General features: G+C 52.1%; 1 protein-coding gene across 2 annotated transcripts; it reads right to left on the reverse strand.

The window, feature by feature from the left end:
- Window positions 3,599-13,458, reverse strand: SH2D2A (SH2 domain containing 2A). 2 transcript variants are annotated; one of them, XM_018046310.1, is made up of 9 exons: window positions 13,329-13,458; window positions 12,526-12,680; window positions 11,595-11,776; window positions 10,797-10,886; window positions 10,360-10,528; window positions 7,034-7,183; window positions 6,346-6,687; window positions 4,526-4,696; window positions 3,606-3,870 (listed from the first exon to the last, which is right to left on the reverse strand). In XM_018046310.1, exons 1-8 carry the CDS (start codon window positions 13,360-13,362, stop codon window positions 4,529-4,531), a joined length of 1,290 nt encoding a protein of 429 aa, XP_017901799.1. In that variant the 5' UTR covers window positions 13,363-13,458; the 3' UTR covers window positions 3,606-3,870; window positions 4,526-4,528. The 2 variants fall into 2 exon arrangements, with proteins under 2 accessions (XP_017901798.1, XP_017901799.1); XM_018046309.1 differs by having other exon boundaries at window positions 3,599-4,696.

The raw sequence follows: 21,580 nt of genomic DNA on the forward strand, positions 1-21,580 counted from the left end.
AGTCACTGCATCCAGCCAGCCTTCAGCAAGGAGCCTTCAGCCCTTACCACCACTCCCACCATCCACAGAGGCACTGAAGACTAAGGTCGCCCCTTGGGTGTCACAGTGAAGTGAGGTGGTGAGGTAGGCTCAGCAGGGCCCCAAAGTCTGAGGTCCCAAGGAGTCAGCTGCTCTTTCTGTATCCAGGGCTCTGTAGATGGGGTTGCCACACTCCTTCCCGAGTTGCCAGACTCCTGGGACTCAGTGGTTCAACCTTGTCATTTTAGGGGCTGCGACATGGGGCCCTGGCAGTGCTCTGGGTTGGGAGGCTGGCGTGCGGCTAGGGAGGGTCCTGGTGTCTTCTGCGAATGGACAGGTTTAAGCCAGACATCTTGCAGCATCCTCTTCTGTCCCATCTCCTTTGGTTCTCCACAAGTAGTAAACTTTTTTTTTTAAACGGCAGAGCAGCATGGGGGATCCTAGTTCCCCGACCAGGGACTGAACCCATGCCGCTGCAGTGGAAGCGCCGAATACCTACCACCAGGGAAGTTCAAGCCACTTTTTATCCCTACTATAAGATGGCATTTTACTTGATGGTTGGAATTTCCTGGTCACCAAGAGAAATAAAAGTTAGAAAATGGGAGGGCTTCCTGAGGTGATAACCTCAAGTCGTCATAAACAGGGAAGAGAAGACAGGGGTAAGGGAAGCGAAAGGAGGCAAGAGGGATAACTTGGCTAAAGTTGGCGTGGCAGCAGCCGCCGAGGGACTGGGCCGGGGGGAAGGGTGGTGGAGGTGTTGGTCAGAAATGGACTCAAATGGCCCTGTAAGGTGTTGGAGGGGCCTGGGGCAAAGCCCAAGTTGACCAGGACAACGGAACTGAGGAAGCTGGGATCCACAAGGAGCAGACGTAGGAACTACATGGAGATGGCCCAGCTGTCACAGAAGAGGGCATTTCAGCTCCTACCCCAATGCTCTGACCCCTGGGCAGGAACCCAGCCATGTCTTTGTTCCAGCTGGGTGCTGAGCTTACTGACCAGGAAGCCGCAGTCTTGAAGGGATGGCTGAAGTTCTGAGGGGTGGCAGGGTGGTGGAAGGCTCTGCTGCCTGCTCCCAACCTTTTTTGTGTTCCCTCTGCCTCTGCTCAGCTTCATTTCAGGTGGGGACAGATGTTCTAAGGCCAGTAGGGGTAGCTAAGGGTAGAGACTAAGTGGTAACTGCCCCTAGCCCTCCTTGAGTGGGTTCATGCTGTAGAATTAGGATAGCTAAGGTTGGGGGGTTAATGTCTTTCAGCCCCCTGCCCCTGCCCTGGTCGCCTGAGCCAGAGTTACAGGGTACCTTACTGAGACTGTCTACTACATTAGCTGAGGGAGCTGACCTGATAAAGAGGACAGCTTAAGGGAGACGGGGAGGAAAAAGGCATCAGCGCAGGCGATGGTGCTCAAGGGCCTGGAACCAGAGGACAAAGCTGGAAACTTTACTTGCCGCAGGGCCTTCTGCAGGCTATGAAGGGGATCTGGGGGTCCGAAGGAGACTCCTCTCTGATATAAGAGGGTTTTGAGCCCGAGAGAGCCCTGCCTAGAGGAGGCTGGTAGGATGGAATAACCATGGGGAGATTGAGTCAGCTGGGAAATGCCCTTCCCCTCCTGGCCCGAGTGGTCCCTGCTGGGGCAGAGTAACCTGCCCAGCACAATTGCAAGGCTCCCTTTCCTATACGTTACGCAGCTTCTCCATCTGAGGTCTCGCTGTAGCCCCGGGCCTCCGAGGGAGTGAAATCAGCAGGATGGTGTGGGGGTGCCCGTGGCTGTGGGGAGCGGGGAGAAGGGAGGCTCCACTGCCTGCGCCATCAAGGCTGGGCCTGTAGCTGGAGCCCTGGGGAGGACCTCGGCCTTATCCCAGGCCTGGGAGGGCCCCCACGGTGTAAGGGGAAGCACGTGCTTGGGATGACAGGATCCTCCCTGACTACCTCCAGTTCCCTGTCATTTCCCCTCTCTAGAACGCATCTTCTTTGGTTGAACCAAAAAGTCAGCCACAAAGGGTTCGAAGTCCTTTCTAGCCCCACAGTCCTGCACTGCCAAGCCGCTTGCTTGCCTGGTCTCATCTGATGAGTACAGCAGCCCCACAGGCAAATAAGACATTCCCTCCATGTCAAAGGAATGTAGGGAACAGTGGCGCAGAAAAAAGCTTCCCTGTTAAAGGTTGGGCAGTGTGCTAGCAAAGAAGCACGGTCTGCCGATGCTGGTGGTCAGGGTCGCCCCACCCACGCGCTGAGCCTGCCGCTAGCAGTGAGGAGTGCTCACCCCTTCCTAAAGCAGGCTCTGCTCCTTCAGAGACACTGAGTGGGTCCCCTCCCCAAGCCTGCCCATCCTGTTCTGTCATGAAGTCTAAGGAAATCTCCTCTACTGACTTTGATTTCCAGCTCTTGCCGTACAGCAAGCCTCTCCTTTTTCTACCTCCTCCACTGCCACAAGGAATCAGCCACCAGGTGACTCCCTGAGTCTAATCTAAGACCTTTCTTGCACTTTCAGCCTCTCCTCCCCAAAGCCATCTGCTTCCCTCCCCTCCCCTCCACACCCCCCTACCTCCCTCCCCTGCCCTGTTTTCCCTCCCACCTCTTCTCTTGCTCAGGAGGGAGTTTAGACCTATAGACAGAAGGAAGTGGAACCCCACTCTGTTGACTCAGCAACTGTATTTCTCCTTGAGCTGATTAGCACTGAGTGGAAAGGAGGGGAATTCACTAGTCACTGGGGCTGGCCCTGCCCCAGGCTGGGGGGGGGCATGGTGGTAGCAGCACCTAGACCTAGGGACTGTGTCTTCAGGGAGGGGTATGGGGGACTTCTGTTATTCTGGCAAGTACACAGCGGCCCTTGGGAGGGAGAGAGACCCCGATGGACACTGATTGTCTTGACTGAACTGTCCTAGAAATGAAAGTAAGAACAGGGTGGGACCACAGGAGTACCAGAAGCCTTGTGAGTGGTTCCCGGGGTGGGGGTGGGGGGCAGTCTCTGCTGTGAGTCCTCAGGGCAATCCAGGGGCAGACACGGCCCTGCCTCGGAGAGTCCCCCATCTGAGACAAAAATAAAACCCAAGGCAGATTCTTCTAGGTGGCTGAAGCTTAGAGTATGGAGCTTGGCCACTGGGGCAAGAGGCCCTGAAGTGGGTCTGGGAGAGAAGAGGGAGCCTTATAAGAGGAATGGGGGAGGCCTAAGCCCAAGATGGGGTAGCTGCTGCCAGGGGCCCCCTATGCTTCTAAGGGGCTCACACACAAAGGCTAGGAAGGCCCCTCCCCCTTCCAGTCCTGTGCTTGGCAGGGGGTTTGAGGAAGGAGGTGCGGGGGGCTACCTTTCAACCACTCCCCTCCCTGCCCCTCTATCTTCCTGGCAGCCCCCAGGTGATGTAGTCACCCCTCTACCCCTAGCTGCCTAGCCCACCCCAGTCAGGGAAGGAATACTTTTCAGAGAGCGGTCTGTGTCCCTTGTCTCGGTGTCTCCCCACCCCCAGCCCGTAGATCTGTGACCCTTGCCCAGGTATCTTTCGACCACCGACCGTTCTCTGATTGCAATGGCCGTTTGACAACCTGCCTTCCACAATATAAGAGTCAGAACAGAAGGAGCCTGGAGTACTTGAATCCCTGTTGGGGGAGGTGGTTGGTGATGATTTATTAGCCAGACAAGAATCAACAAACAATTTCTAACATCTGTTCTCGCCAAACCATTCCTCAGACAGCAGCAGCATTGGACCAGGGCCCAGACTCAAAGGCTCGAGGGCCAAGGAAATCAGACTCCAGGAGGGGAAACCAGGGCAGTGGGATCCAGCAGGGCCCTCCTAGCCCTCTTCCTTAGAGGCAAGCACTGAGCCACTGGATTCTTGGGAGGGAACCAGAGGGTGTGTCCCTGAAAGGAAGCAGACCCCACATTTGCTCCTCCGGCCTCCAGGTTTCTTTGTGTGGGCCCAGACCAGTTAGGGGAACAGGGCTATGCTGGGATCTAGAGGAAGGGAACCAGCACCCAGGCCCCTATGCAGCAGAACTCTGGAAAGCAGCCAGATTTCTTATCTAAGGAAATCTCAGACATTTCCCATGGAGAAGAGTTAGTAGAGTGGGGTACAGAACAGGGCACTAAACAGAAGAGTCAGGAAGCCTGGGTTCTAGTCCTTGACCTTGACTAAGCCACCATCCCTCTCTGGGTTTGTTTCTAAAAACAAAGCTGGAGTTGGACTTAATCAGTAAGGGCAAAGCAGATGCTGCTCCTCTTCTCTCACCCATGGCAGACATCACTAATCAATCACGGTGTTCTTTTCTGCTGAGTTCAGATATGACCCTAACATCCTTTCCAAAGCAGTGCTCTAGGCAGCCACAATCAATGGATTGGAGTTGGCATCCAAGGTGACACTTTTTTGCCATCTTTGCAATAGATGATGGCTGAGGTCCTTTCCAGCTTTGATCACCTACAGTTTGTTCCATTCACATTTCCTGAGAAGGATGGCTGGGTGTGTGTGAAGGTCTCTGGACCTGCTGTTCCAAGTTATCCTTCCCCAGCTCAGACTCACCAGCTACTGAGGAGGCCCCAGGGGGAGCCACGCCTGTCCTCTGTCCTGAAGCACTTGTCTAGAAAGGTTGTGGGGGAGAGTGTGACCCCAGCGGGGTAGGGGCTGGTGGGGCACAGTATGGCCTTGTTCAGCCACGGAGTTCTCAGAATGCAGTTGCTGGCCACCTGGATTCTGTGGAGAGAAAGATGGTCCCAGGTCATACCCTCTACCTTCTACCTCCTAGACTTACCTGCAGCCTCTGATCTTAACAGAAATTGGCCTGCAAAGAGGAGGTCTAAACCTCTCTCATCCATTCAACAAACATTTCCTGAGCACCTGCTCTCTGCCAGGTACTGTGCCTGGTGCTCTGGAAACAAGAGATGAACAAGTCCTATCCCTGCCCTCAGGGAGCTAATACTCTGCTCGGGGAGGGAGGTATGGATATCAACAATCAGTGACAGGTATGTAGAAAGCTTCTGTGGTGAGGTCAGGGAAGTCTTTGCAGAAGCGGGGAAGGGTAGGCAAGCTGGAGAAGATTAGAAGGTTGCTGGGCAGTAGGAAGGTACGTTTGTAGGAAGTAGCTATAGGCAGAGGGAATGGCGTGTGTAAAACCTTGGAAGGTTTGAAACCATTTGGTGAGTCTGGAGAAATGTGACCAGATCAGGGTGGATGGTGCAGCTGGTGGTAAGACTGAGGGGGTGGCTCCCCACCCCGCCTGATTATGGAGAACTTCATGGGCCTGGTAGCTGTTTAGAAAGACCATTCTGACTTTCTTGGGGCAGTGGATCAGAAGTGGCAAGATTGTTGGCCAGGAGATCACTTAAGAAGCTCTTGGAAAGTCCTGATGAGAGATGATGGGAGCTAAAACTGAGGAAAGGAAAAATATATTTAGGAAAAGACCCAGCAGGAATCAGTACTTATAGGGGAGTGAGGGTGAAGAGCGGGGAGATGTCAAGGTAGCCCTGCGAACCTGGCTTGAATAGTTGGATGAGATACCAGCTGGGAGAGGGAACATGGGAGGGAACAATCAGGGGAGTCAAGTGAGGACGCTTGGCTGTGCTGAGTCCAGAAGGCTGTGGGATGTTGGGGAGCTGAGCAGAAGCCGGGAGAGAAATTCACATAGAGACGTGGACTGCTGACATCAGCTGTAGGATGGCAGTCAGGGGTGTGGATAAGTGTGAGCAGGCACAAGGGCTGAGGGGGAGCCTGAGGCGCCAGCATTGGGGCGGGGAATGGAGGAGGGGGGCAGAGGCAGAGGGACAGGGTGGGAGCTGCAGTCTAAAGAAACAAGATCACACTTGATCAGTGAGGAGACTGGGCAGGTGTGAGGACTGCAGGAGAGGGGCCATGTGCAGAAAGAGGGGACATGCAGGCACCCCCTCCCCTGAGCTCATCTTCAGGTGCTCTTCAGGAAGGCAGGGCCCTGAAGGCTGAGGGGAGGGAGCCAGAATGAGAGAGGCCCAAGTTCAGACTGGGGAGGAGAGGTGAGGTGGAGGCCAAGATTCCTGCCATAGGGTGGGGTCAATCTCAGGGGGTTCTGAAAAGGGTCAGCCTGGTGAGAGGGACACAGGCGCAGGTGGGCGAAGGCCAAGGGGACCTGCACAGCCCTCTGCTTTCTCTGAGAAATGGAGAGGGTGGGGGCTTGACATAGGGGAGGCAGGTCCCAGTAACTCCAAATACAGAGGGGCCTGGAAGAGGGTTGTTGGCAGTCGCAACCCTCTGTTCTTCCCATCTCTGACCTTCATTCACCCTGACCCAGACATCCAGTCTGAACACGTTCTCAATCTAGCTTTCAGGAAGTCTTCCTTAGGGGTCTCGCTTTTCTCTGCAGCCCCATTTACCTGGCTGCCTAGGACAGGCCTGGACTGGCACTTCCGTAGGACTTCATGCCTGAGGATGAACTGCGGGTCCTCACTCCTTGAATCAGGCTCCCTCACCTCCACCTCGGCATAAATGTTGCTGGAGGCTTCCTCAGGGCTGCCATAAATGTTGCTGGGGGCTTCCCCAGGGCTGCCACGGCCCATGGCATAGAAGTCGATGGGTTCATCAGGTTCGTTGTAGATGGGGTTGGAGGGCTTGGGCGGCAGGGCTGGGCGCGGTCTCGGAGCAGGGCTTGTGTACACTTCGGGCTGCAGCTGAGGTTTGGCGGGGATGGGCGGCTTGGGCCTGGGCCATTGGGAGGGCTAGGGGAGAAGGCAAGCAGGGAGGAGAATTGTTGTTCAGTCGCTCAGTCGCGACCAACACTTTGCGACCCCGTGGACTGCAGCACGCCAGGCTTCCTTGTCCTTCACTATCTTCCAGAGTTTGGTGAAACTCCTGTCCACTGAGTCAGTGATGCCAAGGCAGAGAGTGGGTCATCCTAACCCAGGCAGGGCCAGAGCTGGAACCCAGTCTGAGCCTCCGCCCCTGCAGGCCTTCTTCCTACCCCACTGGCCCCTCCCTCTCACACAGGCCGCGCCCTCCTTTTCGTCCCCGGCTCCGCCCCTCCCTCAGGCCCCGCCTTCTCTCCCAGCGCTTTGGGTCATGTACCTGCTTTGGCTCCCCAGCTCCATCTTTCTGCGTGGGGGCTGTACTTTGCTCCTTTTTGAGAATCGGGCTATACTGAAACTGTGAGTCCTGGCTTTTGCTTCCAAACTCTGATTCTTCAGTCCTTAGGGACAGTCCTGCGGGCTCAGGAGTCTGCGGGGGTTGGGGGGGAGGGAAGCGGGGAGAACGGGGTGGGAGCGGGTGGAGAGAAGAAAGAGGCCTTGGGGATGTGGTGCCGGAGGGATGGCTGGTGAGAATGGACAGGTGATCCAAGGAGGGCAAAATAATTTGGTCCATGTGGAGAATGTCAGGGTGGGGGTGCACCAGGGAAATTTGGGTGGCGCTGGGTTTCTGAGTGAGGCAGAGGGCATGGAGATGGCAAGGAGACTGGGAGGTGGGACAGTTGCTCTGATCACAGGCGATATTTAGCACTTAAATTAACTTCATCTGGAACACAGGCCCAGACCATGTGTGCCTGTGGTTGTAAAACTGCAACCAGGCTTTACAAGTCTTTAGCCTAAAATTTTTCAGCTTGGGGATAGATCTCCAAGACTTCCGTGCCCATGTTTACTTCTGCAGCTGCAAGAGGAGTACATTATACAGCTAACAGCTAGATATTTTAGGGACAGAGACACTGCCTCAGGGGAGATGAGCCTTATAGGGTTCCTTTCCATGTTAGGTGTGCTTTTAGCTCAGCATTTATCACTGGGTTCACGAATGTTCTCCACACATGTGATACTTTTGCGAGGCTCAGCCCATAGGGCTTTTCTCATTTTTCTGCCATCTGCCAAGTGTGTGTCCCTATCTGACGGTATTCAGGCACTTACTGCATGGATTCAAATCGGAATTCTTTTTCCCTGCCCTAACCCCCTAAGAGGTCTTAGCATTCCTTTTATGGATATAAAGCAGCACCTCTGGGACTTCCCAGGTGGTCCAGTGGCTAAGACTCTGCGCTCCCAATGCAGGGGACCTGGGTTTAATTCCTGGGTCGGGGAACTAGATCGGACGTGTTGCAACTAAGACCTGGCATAGCCAAAAAAAAAAAGCAGCTGTACCCTGCTGCTGAAACAGCAGCCCCTTAGGAGTCAACCCGGACACCTCCCTCCCTTCCTCCCCACATCTTCTGGAGCACAAGCCCTGCTCCTTCTACTGCCTAAATATCTTTACACCTGCCCACATTCTCCCTGCCCACAGCTGCTGATCCCGTTCAGGCCTCCTAAGTCCATCACCTCCTCCTTCACCATCTTGCCCTGCCAACCCATTCTCCACTCCATGAGCAGAAGGAACCTGCAGAAGTTCCTCTAGCAATCCTTCCGTGGCTGCCTGTTGCTCCAGGATAAAGCCCAAACTCCAGAGAATGTGAGTGACAAGACCTTCCGAGGGCTGGTCATAAAGCTTGGTCTCCGACAGCTGTGCCTTTGGTTCTCACAACTCCAGCTGGCTCCCCTGTCCACCAGTCTTTCCTGCATCCTGTTCCCACTGCTTAGGAATCTTCAGGTCTCTGCTTATTCCTCACAAAATTCCACACAGTAGTCATCGCTAGGCACAATCCCTTACCAACTTCTTTGAACGGACTCCAATCAAGCTTCAGGAGACTATTCTTGCCCAGGTCATCAATGACCTTCTGTTGGCCAAATCCAATGGTTAATTCTAGACCCTATGGCATCTGCTCTTCCCAGATGGATTTTCTTTGCTTGACGTCTAGAGCATCACACTCCTGGTTCTTCTCCTTTCTCTCTGGCTGCTCCTTCTCAATTGTCTTTGTAGGTTCCCCCTCATTTCTGCAAACTCTCAATGCTGGAGACTTGGTATCTTTTCTTTTCCATCTATGCTCATTCCTGAGGTTTCATCCCTCCCGAAGGCTTTAGAATCAATCCGTCTACATTACTGATGGCTCCCAAATGTTGATTTCCAAACTAGACTTCTGTCCTCAGATCCCAGTCCGTATATTGCAACTGCCTAACTGACATCTCCATTTGGATACTGAATGAATATCTCAAACCATAAATGTCGAAACTGAACTAACTCATGATCTCCCGTCTCTCCAGACTTAGTCTTATTGTAGCCTTCCTCATCTCAATCAATACAACTCCATCTTTTAACGTTCCTCACTCAATCCTGCAAAAACCCTTTTGGGTCCACCTTCCAAACAGACCCAGTGTTCCACCTCTGCACCCCTTCACCCCTACCAACATGGTCCAGACTGCTGTCTTCTCTCCTGGAGTATTGTAGGGGCCTCCATCTGATCACTTATGCCCCTCCCAAACTTTCCAGATCATGTCACTCTTGAGCTTGTAACTGCCCAGTGCATCTCATGTAGAATAAAATCCTAAATCACGCAAGAGTCCACTGGGCAGTCCTTCACCCCTGCGATTTCATTTTCTACCTCTCTGCTCATGCTAGCTTCCTCAGCGCTCTCACTCTTACTCACACACATCAAGGATCCTTCTACCATAGGGCCTTTGCGCCTGCTGTGCCATCTACCTAGAATGTTTTTCCACTAGTTATCTGCATGACTTTCCCCCTTAACTTTATTCAGACCTCTGTTCAAATGTCCCCTTACCAGAGTAGCCTTCCCTAAGGTCCCTGTGTAAAATAACCCCAGTATTCTCTGTTTGTTATCTGTATTACGCATTCACTGTCTGTCTCCTGTCACTAGACTGAAAGCTCCATGAAGGTAGGGACATTTGGGTCACTTTTGTTTGGTGCTAGTTCCCAGCGTCCCTCGGAACTGCCTGAACGTCCTGGGGGAGGCACTCTCTGACATGACTCCCCACCATGTGAGCCAAATGGCACCCCACTCTGCGTTTCCTCTCTCATCACACTACTTGATTCCTATTATTTGTCTTTGCCGCTGGTAAGTAAGCTTTGTGGGTTTGACACCCATCTGTCTTGTCTCAGCAAATATCTCTTAATTTAAAAAACAAATGGCCCCGGGAATTCCCTGGTGGTCCAGTGGTTAGGACTTGGTGCTTTCACTGCAGACTTCAGTCCCTGGTCTGGGAACCAAGATCCCACAAGCCGGGCAGCAAGGCCAAAATAAAACCACAGAAACAGATGACTCTTGGGCCTAGCTGACCACTCCCAGTCCCTCCAGTCTTTGTGTGACTGAGCTGGTTTCTCAAGGACCCCTCCACCAGCACGCATCTTTCTGGAAGGGCAACCAGCAGAGATGTGTGGAAAAGGGATGTCTGCGTCCTCTGTGGGAATAGGAAAGTGCCTGGCAAGGTCCTGCGGCCTGAGTTCTGCGTGAGGTGGGGCTGGGGGGGCCCTGGCCTGGGTCCCCGGGGTCAGGGTCAGTGTCAGCGCCAGGGGTGGGGATGGCGTACCTGCCGGGCGAGGGGTTCAGTGAGCGTCTCCCCATACGGGCTGAGCGGGCAGGCAGTGTAGTGCCGCAGTAGGTCCTGCAGCCGCGCGTGGGCGCTGTCCTCGCCCAGCACCACGTGGCGCCCGTCCCCTAGCTGGGCCAGCAGGAAGTGGCGGCAGCAAGTCCGGCTCCTGGAGACACCAGTCAGGATCAGATCTGCTCCCTCTTTCTGGCCAGGACATCCGCACGAGGCGTGATCTCTATCCGCCCGAATGCCCGGCTTTCCCATACTTAGTAGCCTGGGGGATGGGCTTAGACCCTTCCGCCCCTGCTGGGGGTCATCATGAGGTTCTGCCCCTCACACGTTCTTCAGCACCAAGTCCCGCCCCCTGATTAGCCCAAAGTCCCGCCTTCTTGTTGTCCCCCACCCCACACCCCCGCGCAGTGCTGGCCCCTCACCTGTAAGTCAGCACAAAGGTCACGGCGCTCTCACTGAAACGCACCAAGTAGCATCCCTGAGGCTTAGTCTCCAGCAGCCTCTCGGCCTCTCTGAGGATGATGGAGAAGACACAGGGGGCTGCTCAGACTTTTCAGGCCTCACCTCCTGTCTCCCCGGCTCTCATAGGGGACCCCTACGCCCAACCAAGCCTGCTTAAGTGGACAGAGAAGGGTGGAGGCGGGAGAGAGAGGATGTGGTCACCGCTGCAGGGACTGGGCGTTCCACTCAGGAGACTTCCCGGCCCTGCATCCTCCTCCTGGCCCCATCCTGGAAAGGCAGCCTGGAGTGGGGGGTTCAGGGGGTCAGCGCTGCGGCGGCAGCAGCAGGGATGGTATTAGATTTCTAGACTTCAGAAGTCACAAGTTGCATGGAGGAGGTAAGCACAGAGATAGACGCAGGAGAAGTGAAGCTGAGAAGTGGAGGAGAAGGGAGGAACTGCAAGGGAGGGAAGAGAGGGGAGAGGGCTGGAGAAAGCCTGGGGTAAAGATGGAGGGAGACATGGAGGGAGAGAGACGGAGGCCGAGGAGGAGAATGAGCACTAGGATCCTTAGAGACGGGAGGAAAGTGGAGGCGCGGGGTAGGGGCTCTGGGCTGGTGCCTCTTCCGTGGTCTCCCCCAGGAGAGCTGCCTTAGCAAGTTGCCTCAGAGCCTCCAGCAGTCACAGCCTGGCTTGTAGCCTCAATCTACTCCTGACTGACGGCAGGACCCAGGACTGGCCCCTGCCCTGCTCTGAGCCTGTTTCTTCCTCTGTGACTCACCTCCGGGTGATGAAACCGTGGAACCAGATGGGGGCCGCCCCGTGCTGTAGGAGCTCATGGGCCTGGGTCTTCTGGAACCAAGCCCGAGTCTCGGCCTGTAGGAACAGAGCTTCTTCCCTTTGGTCCTCCTCCTTCCCAACATCCTTTGGACTGCAGGCAGCCCCTGGGGCCTGGAGAGGTGCCTGCATAAGAGAAGAGTTCAGGGAGGGGAGAGGTGGCCATGATCAGTAGCCCTTCCTCTGACTCTAAGCCAGCTGCCGCCTCCTTATCCCTACACCGACTCGCTCTTCGACTTGTGGAGAAAGCTCCCTGTCCCCTTTCCGGTTGCCTCTTTTAGGGTATCTTTTCCCAGAAAGTCCTTCCCAAAGTCTGACTTGTTTAGCTCAAGCTGTTTTTGTTTCCAGGGAATTTCCTTCCACTTCCCTCTGGGTCCTGTGAGCCTTTTTTCCAGTAGCAGTGAGCTGTTAAACTGCGCTTAAATGGGAGTGGGGCCTTCCAGATGGACAGAAAGCATTCCCTGGCCTGAGGGATGAAGGGAGCCCCAGAGGCCAGAACGAGGAAGGGCTCACCCTTCTCGTTTCCTACTGACCAGATGGGGAGGGTTTCCTACTGACCGGTTGGGTGAGGAGGACTGAGATGAGGATGGGCAAATGAAGGCCACGGACCTAGCTGTAGCTGCCTACTTCTGGAACTTAAATCACTGTGCCCATCACTTGTGGACTCACCCTGAGCTTCCCGGGGACAGAGGAGAAGCGAGTGGGCCATTCAGCAACTGGAGGAGGTGCTCCTCATCTCCTTGCCCTTCCTCTGGGCCCCCGGCCATGGCGGCAGCCCCTGCTCATTCCTGCTTTGGCCTCTGTCCACCTGCAAGCCCACCCCCGGGGAAGGGGGGAGTAGAGGAGGGAGCGGCACCCCGCAGGTTTCCACTCACCACAGCCTGGCCAGCTGGGCCCCTGGGGCTGGGCCAGGCTTCCTCGGGGGCCTGGAGTCGTGGTCCCAGAAGCAAGCCGGGGCCCTGGCAGCCCCTGCGGGTCAAGTCCAGGGGCTGGAAGGTGCTGAAGGTTATGGCCGGGGCTTCTCGGCTCCCTGTTAGCACAGAGAAGTTTCTCAGTCAGGGCCTGCATCTCTCTCTGCCGCCCACCACTCCCAGGCTCAGGCTCAGGCCCTCCACTTCCCCGCCGCCCCGGCAGTCCAGGCATCGGGGACCTGAAGGACAGGCACAGTCATCACAGCAGGAGAAAGGCAGGAGGGGTGGCAGAGATTGTTTCTCAGGGAGAAGGAGTAAGGAGCCCAGGAGGCGTAGAGGGCTGAGGTGACAGAGGGGCTTGTCAGGGCAGGTGGGCCCAGGGAGGAGCGCAGGGAAGCCAGCTGGCCCAGCAGTTCCAGAATCCGGGAATGGAGGCAGATGTCTTCAGTGCAGGCCCCTCGTCTGGCCCAGGGTCCTCTGCCTCCCGCCCCACTTCATTCTCATGCTTCCTCCTCTCTCCTGTCGAAGAAGCTCTCAGCAGACCCTGTCCCCTTTATCCTCAGGGCTGCGTGGAAGTGGCACCCGAGGAGGAGGAGCAGGGGCTGTGGGCCTCCTGCCCGTCAGCCTTGCCAGAGTGTGGCAAGGAGTGTGGCCAGGGTGTGGCCCCTCACCCCCGAGGTGGGAGCTTAGGCCCAGAGGGGAGGAGAGCAGGGGTCGTGGGGGTCTTGAGGTTCCCTCCTACCCACATTCTCCAACTTCACACTTACCTTGGGGGCATATCTGGGCCAGAGGGAACTCCATGGGGGGCAGCCTGAGAAAGCAGCCCCTGGAGCAGGGTGTGTGTGTATGGGCTCTCAGAAGGTGTGCATACTCAGCAACTCATCTCTCCTCTCACCCCAGCCCCCTGGGGCAGGAAATGTCGCCTCACCCACAGCCCTAGCCCTCGCAGAGGCCGCGCGTCATGGAAAGCCGTAAGACAGTTGTCCCTCCCCCGGAAGCCAGGCGCTGGAGGTGGTGGTGGTGTGGTGTTTGTATCACTGTGTGTCTGGGTGTGCTGCTGTCCTATCTCCATCCCTCCTGATTCTTTCTCCACGCCCTTGCTCCAGACTGGGGCTTCCCTTCCTCACCCTCTCTCTTCTCTCTCTCTGTGTTAGCAGTGGCAGTGGGAACATCAGCGTCAGAAGACTAAGCCTTATAATGTGATGGGGCTTCCGGCTCGTCGAAGACTCATATGCAGGACTTTGCTCTTAGGACACATGAGGAGGGGAGGGGGCAGAGCTGCAACAGGAAGAATGTGGGTCAGACTTTTGTAGGACCTTCCGAGGTCTTATGAAACCTGTGAGACAAGGGGGTATGGAGGAGGAAGCCTGGCTTCATCTTCAGGCAGGTAATGGAACTGGGTTAGGACAAAACCAACTATCCTGGAGAAAGGGAGAGGGGATTTCCTTCAATTAAGCAGGTCATTATTAATAGCAAACCTATCAGCAGTTGTTATTGATGACTTCCAGTCTGATGCCTTAAATCTGCAGTGGCCTTGCCTCTCCTGCCACCCTAGAGGACCAGTCCCATTTCTGTCTTGTGATCCTCACTAATGAAGGGGAGATGGGGGAACATTATCCCCATTTTCCAGACGGGTAAACTGAAGCTCAGAGAAGTTACGTGCCCTGGCTTGGGTCTTTCAGTGTCTCCGGTGTTCATGGCAGAACTGAGACTAAAAACTAGATCTTTCTTTGACTAACTTCACTGTGATTTAGGCCAACAGTCCGTGACTACGTGCCAGGCACTGTTCTTGGTGCTGAGAGTCCAGAGAGAAAGAGGATGGGATCAAGGTTAAGGCAACAGGTTTTTTTGTTTTGTTCTGTTTTAATATTTATTTATTTGGCTGCACCAGGTCTCAGCTGTAGCATGTGGGATAGTCTACCTTTGTTGTGGCACGTGGGATCTTGAGTTGGGGCATGCAAACATTTGGTAGTGGCATGTGGGATCTAGTTCACTGACCAGGATGGAACCGGGGCCTCCTGCACTGGGAGCTTAGAGTCTCAGCCACTGGGTCACCAGGAAATTCCCTAAGGCAGCAGTTTTAAAGGAAGGGAAGAGGGATCAGGCAGCTCAGGAGGAGGCAAGGCCTTGGAATGTGGGTGTGACTGGGCCAGCAGTGATGCTGGGGGTCATCTTTACTTCTCAGAGGCGCTAGGGAAGTAGCTCTGCAGGCTAAATCAGGACTCCAGAGTCCTTCTCGGGTGCAAGGCAGCATGCACTCTGGCTCTGGCACCCTCCAGCTAGGTAAACCCTAGCTGACAGCCCCTGAGCCAGCTTCCGCTCCAACCATACAGCCGCTGCTCCACCCCATTTCCTTCTTCCATGAAGTTGAACATGCTCGTCCTTCTTCTACAAATACCTTTCCCCAACTTCTTCAACCCTGCTCATCCTCCACAGCTCAGCTCAGTCCCCTCTTCTGATGTCCCGACCCTGTATACACACACACACACATGCACACACATGGCTAGATTAGGAGCCTCTGAGGTGGGCTCTCGTAGTGCCAGCCCATACCACTAAGCCACCACGATCTCCATTAGGTACCTGTTGGCAAGTCATTTCTCTCCTCTTGACATCTTGAGATAAGATCCTCAAAATGAGCTGAAAAGAGAGACATCTGCCTGCTTGACAAGCATTTTCACTTGAGGGCTTTCTCCAGACAGGGTACAAGATGAAACCACCCCTTAGAGTAACCCTGGGTCAGGAAGATCCTCTGGAGAAAGGAATGGGAATCCACTCCAGTATTCTTGCCTGGAGAATTCCATGGACAGAGGAGCCTCGTGGGCCACAGTCCATGGGGTCACAAAGAGTTGGACACTACTGAGCAACTAACACACACACACACACACACACACACACACACACACACACACACTAACCCACAGAGGGGAGAAAGGAGGAGGAACTTATTTTCGCTCATGCTTCCCACTTCCTGTTGGTCAAGATGATCTCACAGGAACTTAGAGACCTCACGCCCTATCCCTTGGTATCCACTCTGGAAGCCAGATCCATGGACCATGGTGTGGTGTTTCATATTAACCAGAAATAGAGGGGTGACTCAGGAGATAGGTTCAACAAGTGAGGTGTGAAGTCCATGCAATCCTAGGACTTCAACTTGGGCTCTTGTCAGCTCAGGTCACAAAAATGGGCTCTGATAAAAGTGGAAGTGGTTTGGGAGGCAGGCAGCAAAGGAGTCAATGAACAGGGTCTAAGGAGGTGTGCGAGTTTTGGGTCCCACACAGTCTACCCCTCGTGCCTTCTCATTATGTACAGATCTTATACTCCAAGATAGGGCGTATGTTTGTTCTGCACAAATAGAGACATCCTTATTCTCCAAGAAGGAAGCTACAATCAATCACATAGCCCCCTTCCAGGTGGAGGTCAAGGGTGTCTTTCTCAAAGACCGACGTGAGAAGATTCATGAAAAAAGCTACAATCCTCATAGCTGTGACTAATCCAAAAAATCTGCTCAACAGTCATTATCTCCCTCCTCTGCTGCTCATTCTAGATGCCCCCACCTTCACGTAGCATTTCATCTGGTCTGGATCGTTTTCTGGTGGGGTGATTCAGACCTTCATTCCCCAAAGGTGCAGATGCCCTAGTGGCCCTGCCCTTGTTGGTTGTTGTAAGAAGAGAAGAGAAGAAGAGAAGGTGCTCAGTCGTGTCCGACTCTTTGCAACCCCATGGACTATAGCCCACCAGGCTACTCAGTCCATGGGATTCTCCAGGGTAGCTATTCAGTAAGTCCTCACTAAGCCCATGCTTAGTCACTCGGTTGTATCCAACTCTTTGCGACCTCATGGACTGTATCCTGCCAGGATCCTCTATCCGTGGACTTCTCCAGGCGAGAATACTGGAATGGGTTGCCATTTGCTCCTCCAGGGGCTCTTCCTGATCCAGGGACTGAACCTCCATTTCCTGTATCTCCTGCGTCAGCAGGTGGATTCTTTATCACTGAGCCACCTGGGGAGCCCCATCACCAGTCATGGAAGTACTAAGAGTTGTCCCAGACATTCCTGACCAACTAACCAAGTCACTTGCCACTCCCTGGTAGTCCATGCCCATTCTTCCTCTGGACCATCTTTCCCTATACGCAAAGTGGACGACTGATGTATGTTGCAGCTCTGACCCTTGGGAGGGTTTCCCTTCAGCACTGTTCGTAGGGACGCTCTGTGTGAGACCATACTGATGCTAGTGCCCACAGGTCATCCTGGCACAGCTATCAGCTGGTTACAAGGGAGCCCCTGTATGGTCATAAGGGCTTCCCAGGTGGCGCTAGTGGTAAAGAACATGCCTGCTAATGCGGGTAGATGTAAGAGACACCAGTTCGATCCCTGGGCTGGGAGGATCCCCTGGAGGAGGACATGGCAACCCACTCCAGTATTCTTGCCTGGGGAATTCCATGGAGCCTGGCAGGCTCCAGTCCATAGGGTTTCACAGAGTCGGACACGACTGAGGCAATCTAACATGCACGCATGAGGTCATAGATGAGGTTCAAGAAGAATCAGTAGCCACAGAGGCAGGAGATTGGCAGTCTTGGACCACCTGCTCATACAGTTTACCTGTTCAAGCCTGGTCCAGAGGTATCATGCCCATTGCCAAATGGATTAGTTGCTTTGCCTGTCCAGCGTTAGGACTCGTGGGTCTGGTATCATTCAGCTTTATGAATGGGCAGTTCAGGTTGAATGATCCCTTGGTGCCCATTGGTCAGGCACTCAGTCTCTAGTAAGGCCCAATATCGAGCCAGTAGCTGTTTTTCAGCTGTAATTCTTTGTCATAGAGGGCATGACTGCTCCGGAACCCCAGGGTATATGCTGCAGTTGCCCATCAGAGCTTTCCACTCGGCATCCTTATCACAGGGACTTCTAGCACTATCGCCCAGGCTGCATCCTAAGGCCCAAGAGGTGGGACAGGTTATTTATAGCCTAGACCTGCTGCAGGGGCCTGTCTTGCTCTGGGACTCACTTGAAACTGGCAGCCTTCTGGGTCACATCACAACAAATCCAAAGAAGCCAAATAAATGCTGTCTCTCTCTCTCTCTCTTTTTTTTTTTTTAAATGTATTTATTTACTTGGCTGTGGTGGCTCTTAGTTGCAGTATGCAGGAGCTTTTGGGGATCTTTTTTACTTATAGCATGCAAACTCTTTGTTGCGGCATGCAGGATCTAGTTCCCTGACCAGGGATCAAACCTGGGTCCCTGGCATAGCGAGCACAGATTCTTACCCACTGGATCACCAGGGAAGTCCCTGTGTCTCTGTCTTGGTGCTAGAAAGTATAAGGAACAACATCTTGTCCTTTATAGCAAGTTCCAGACCAGGGTTTTTGGGAAGAAGGTAGGAATGGAGGGACTCTGAAGAGAGCTGTGTCCAGTATAGCAAGGATAATCCAAACTGGGTTATACACATATCTTTCTTTCATTTTTCTTTCCTACCATTTGCATTCAGGGAACAAAGCTGTTGTGTGTGTGTGCATGTGTGTTTATCATCCTGCCCTGAGTCCAGACCTTACCATTGACCCACAATTACTTTATGTAATCAGTTATTTGATACAAACTGTCAAGGGCAGGATTTGTCTTATTTGAGAATTACCTGGCACCATTTTACAGGTGAGAAAACTGAGATCAAGGTCAAGAGACTTAGCTTCAGTCACACAATGAGAGCTTCCAACTTGGGACTTCTAGGCATATGGGTGGGGAGGGATATTAGAGTCACCACGTCTTGAGTGCTGGCTGTGAGCAAGCACTGTGCTAAGTGCTTTACAGGCGTGGACCCTCATACCTTTAATACAGACCCACAGAGGAGATGCTCTGATCATCTTCCTTCACAGACAGGGAATCTGAGACTTAGGAAGGTTAAGTGACTTACCCAAGGTCACGCAGGCAGGAAGTGGGCATTAGAACCGGGTGATCTGGCTTGGGACTGCAACTACTGGCCAATAGAGGTGCCAAGGAGTTAGGGACATCACCCCACATGGATGAGTGAGCCCTGCCTCCCTGCTTTCCCAGTGAATGATTTCATGTTAAAGATACCCCAGGGGAGTGGAAAAAGAGCTGACTTTCTAAGCCTTTAACTCTCACTAGAACCAAAGAACCCACTGTGCAATTTCCCTGTGAAGACCAGAATATTCAAGCTGTAAGAAATCAGAGTCCAGGAAACTTTCCTAACTACCAGTCAAAAATTTTACCCTTTTAGTAACCTATGCCTTGCTGCAATTTCAGCTCAAAACATGGACTCATTTGCAGAACCACAGTGTCTTTGAATGTAGTTTTTCATCTAGCAGAATGCGCTTGGCTGACATCACGAGTGATCATGACACACTCCCACGATGCTACAGAAAGGAGCAGTGATATTTCAGATTTCACATGATGCCTTTTCTCTGAACAGTTCTAGGCGTTTACAGGACCAAAGATTTGACTTTATAGTTACTCTTGCTGTATCTATTTAGTCAACACGTATTCTCTTGCCTACAGTATACCAAACATGCTAGGGGCTAGGCATGCAAAAGTAAATAAAAACTCAACAAGCTATTCTTTTGGAGCTCACGTCTGGGTGAAGAGAAGTACCCATGGCATATTAACCTTTTAATGCCTCTTACTTCTTATTGCAAACCAGCAGGTAACAAAGAAGCATGCTAAGAAGGAGAGACTGTGAACCCTGCCTCAACAGCCCCTTTTCCCCGTGGGTCTGCATGTGTCTGGCTGGGTTTCTAAATCGAAGTTTTATTGCAGAATTAGTACATGAATTTGTAATGAACCAGGCCTAGTAAAGTTGTTTCTTGTTCTTATGAAGGTGTGAAAAAAACTTCCTCTATAGTGTAATATACATAATAATTATATTTACAATTTTTTGAAAGTTATGAGGCCCTTTGCAAATGTAATATTCATATTGACACTAATAAATTAGATCCATTGCTGACTTTTTAATGTAGTATAGTGGGCTGAAAGAGCATCTGACTTCCTCAAGTCAACAATGAATCAGGTAGAGATCAAGATGGCTGAGTAGAAGGATGTGGGGTTCACCTCCCCCCACAAACACATAGAGACTACATCTTCACGTGGAACAATTCTCACAGGATACTAGTTGAAAGCTGGCAGAAAATCTCTTATACAACAAAAGCTATGAGAAAAAAGATCCCTACACAATCAGGTAGGAGAGAAAAAAAAAAAAAAAGAAACAATGAGTCAATGGCAGAAGAGACAGGTTTCCAAGTTTCTTTTCTTCATTCTTATCCACTCCAAGGTGGAAATTTTTATTTATGTTACATTCTCAGTGCCTGGAAAAATGCTGTTCTGTCAGAGCTGGTCAATAACACATATTAACATGTTGAGAACATTTTTACAAGGAGAATTAGCTTTTAGAGAATTAAAAACAGCCCTTCCATACATGGACAGATGCTCAGTATCTCTAATTATTAGAGAAATGCAAATCAAAACTACAATGAGGACTTCCCTGGTGGTCCAGGGGTTAAGAATCTGCCTGCCAATGCAGGGGACGCTAGTTTGATCGTTGCTTGAGGAAGATTCCACGTGCCACGAGGCAGCTAAACCTGTGCACCGCAGCTACTGCACGCCGCCAGCCACTGGAGCGGGCACACCCTGGAGCCCATGCCTTGCAACAAGACAAGCCACAGCAATGAGAAGCTCAGGCACTGCAGCGAGAGAGTAACTCCCTGCTCAGCGTAGCTAGAGAAAGCCTGTGCGCAGCAACGAAAACCCAGTGCAGCCATAAAAAAGACACTGAACGTGGCGCCACCTCACACTACTCAGAACGGCCATCATTAAAAAGCCTCCCCCAAAAAGTCCACAAACAACAAATGCTGGAAGTGGTGTGGCGAAAAGAGAAACCTCCTACACTGTTGGTGGGAAAGTAAATTGGTGCAACTGCTATGGAAAATGGTACGGAGATTCCTTAAGAAACTGCAGATAAAATTACCATATGAGCCAGCAATCCCACTCCTGGGTGTATACCTGAAGAAAGTGAAAACTAACTAAAAGAGGTACATGTACCTCAATGTTCAAAGCAGCATGACTTACGATACCCAAGACATGGAAGTGACCTAAATGTCCATCGGCAGGTGAATGGATAAAGAAAATGTGGTATATACCTGTATACACAACAGACTACTTCGCAACCATAAAAAGAATGAGATAATGCCATTTCCAGCAACGTGGGTGAACCTAGAGGTCATCATACTAAGTAGAGTCAGTCAGAAAGAGGAAGACAAACACTATATGATAGAACTTGTATGAAGAATCTAAGATATGATGCAAATAAACATATTTAGAAAACAGAAGCAGACTCACAGACAGAAAACAAGCTTCTGGCTTTCCAAAGGGGAAAGGACATGAGGGGATACATTAGGAGTTTGGGATTAACAGATACGCACGACTATATATAAAGTAGATTACCAACAAGACCTTATGGTGTGGCACAGGGAACTCTACCCGATATCCTGTAACAAACTATATGGGAGAAGTATGAAAAAGAAAATATACGTGTGCCTTTTCCATTCTTTGGAAGAATTATTCCTTGAGGCCCACAGTGACTACAGCTTAAAGAATGACTATCCCATGAATCTGGGCCAGTTCTTAAGAACTTCTCGAAAAAACACTAAAGTGAGCATGTTTTCCAGATATTATTTGGTATCGAAAGCAAAACTCCCGTACGAAACTATGAAGAAGCCTATGCTTACAATCTCATTAAGTTATATTTCTATTAATAAGACCAAAATAAAAGGACTAGTAGCTGTCTAGCATCATCTGTGGGGAACCTAGTTCCAGTATATTTCCCTGGTAATGAAACAAATACATAAGCCTTTTAGCTTTATAACAATGCAATTGTAATGTTACCTCTATGTTCTTGTGTTAACTGAAAACTATTTAATGGTAAATTAATAAAAGCCAGTCTGTTTTAAAAAAAAAGTATATATATATAGAGAGAGGCAGGAGAGGGGCCAAATCACTTTGCTGCACACCAGAAACTAA

The sequence above is a fragment of the Capra hircus genome, chromosome 3 (genome assembly GCF_001704415.2).
Source record: "Capra hircus breed San Clemente chromosome 3, ASM170441v1, whole genome shotgun sequence".
Taxonomy (NCBI): Eukaryota; Metazoa; Chordata; class Mammalia; order Artiodactyla; family Bovidae; genus Capra; species Capra hircus.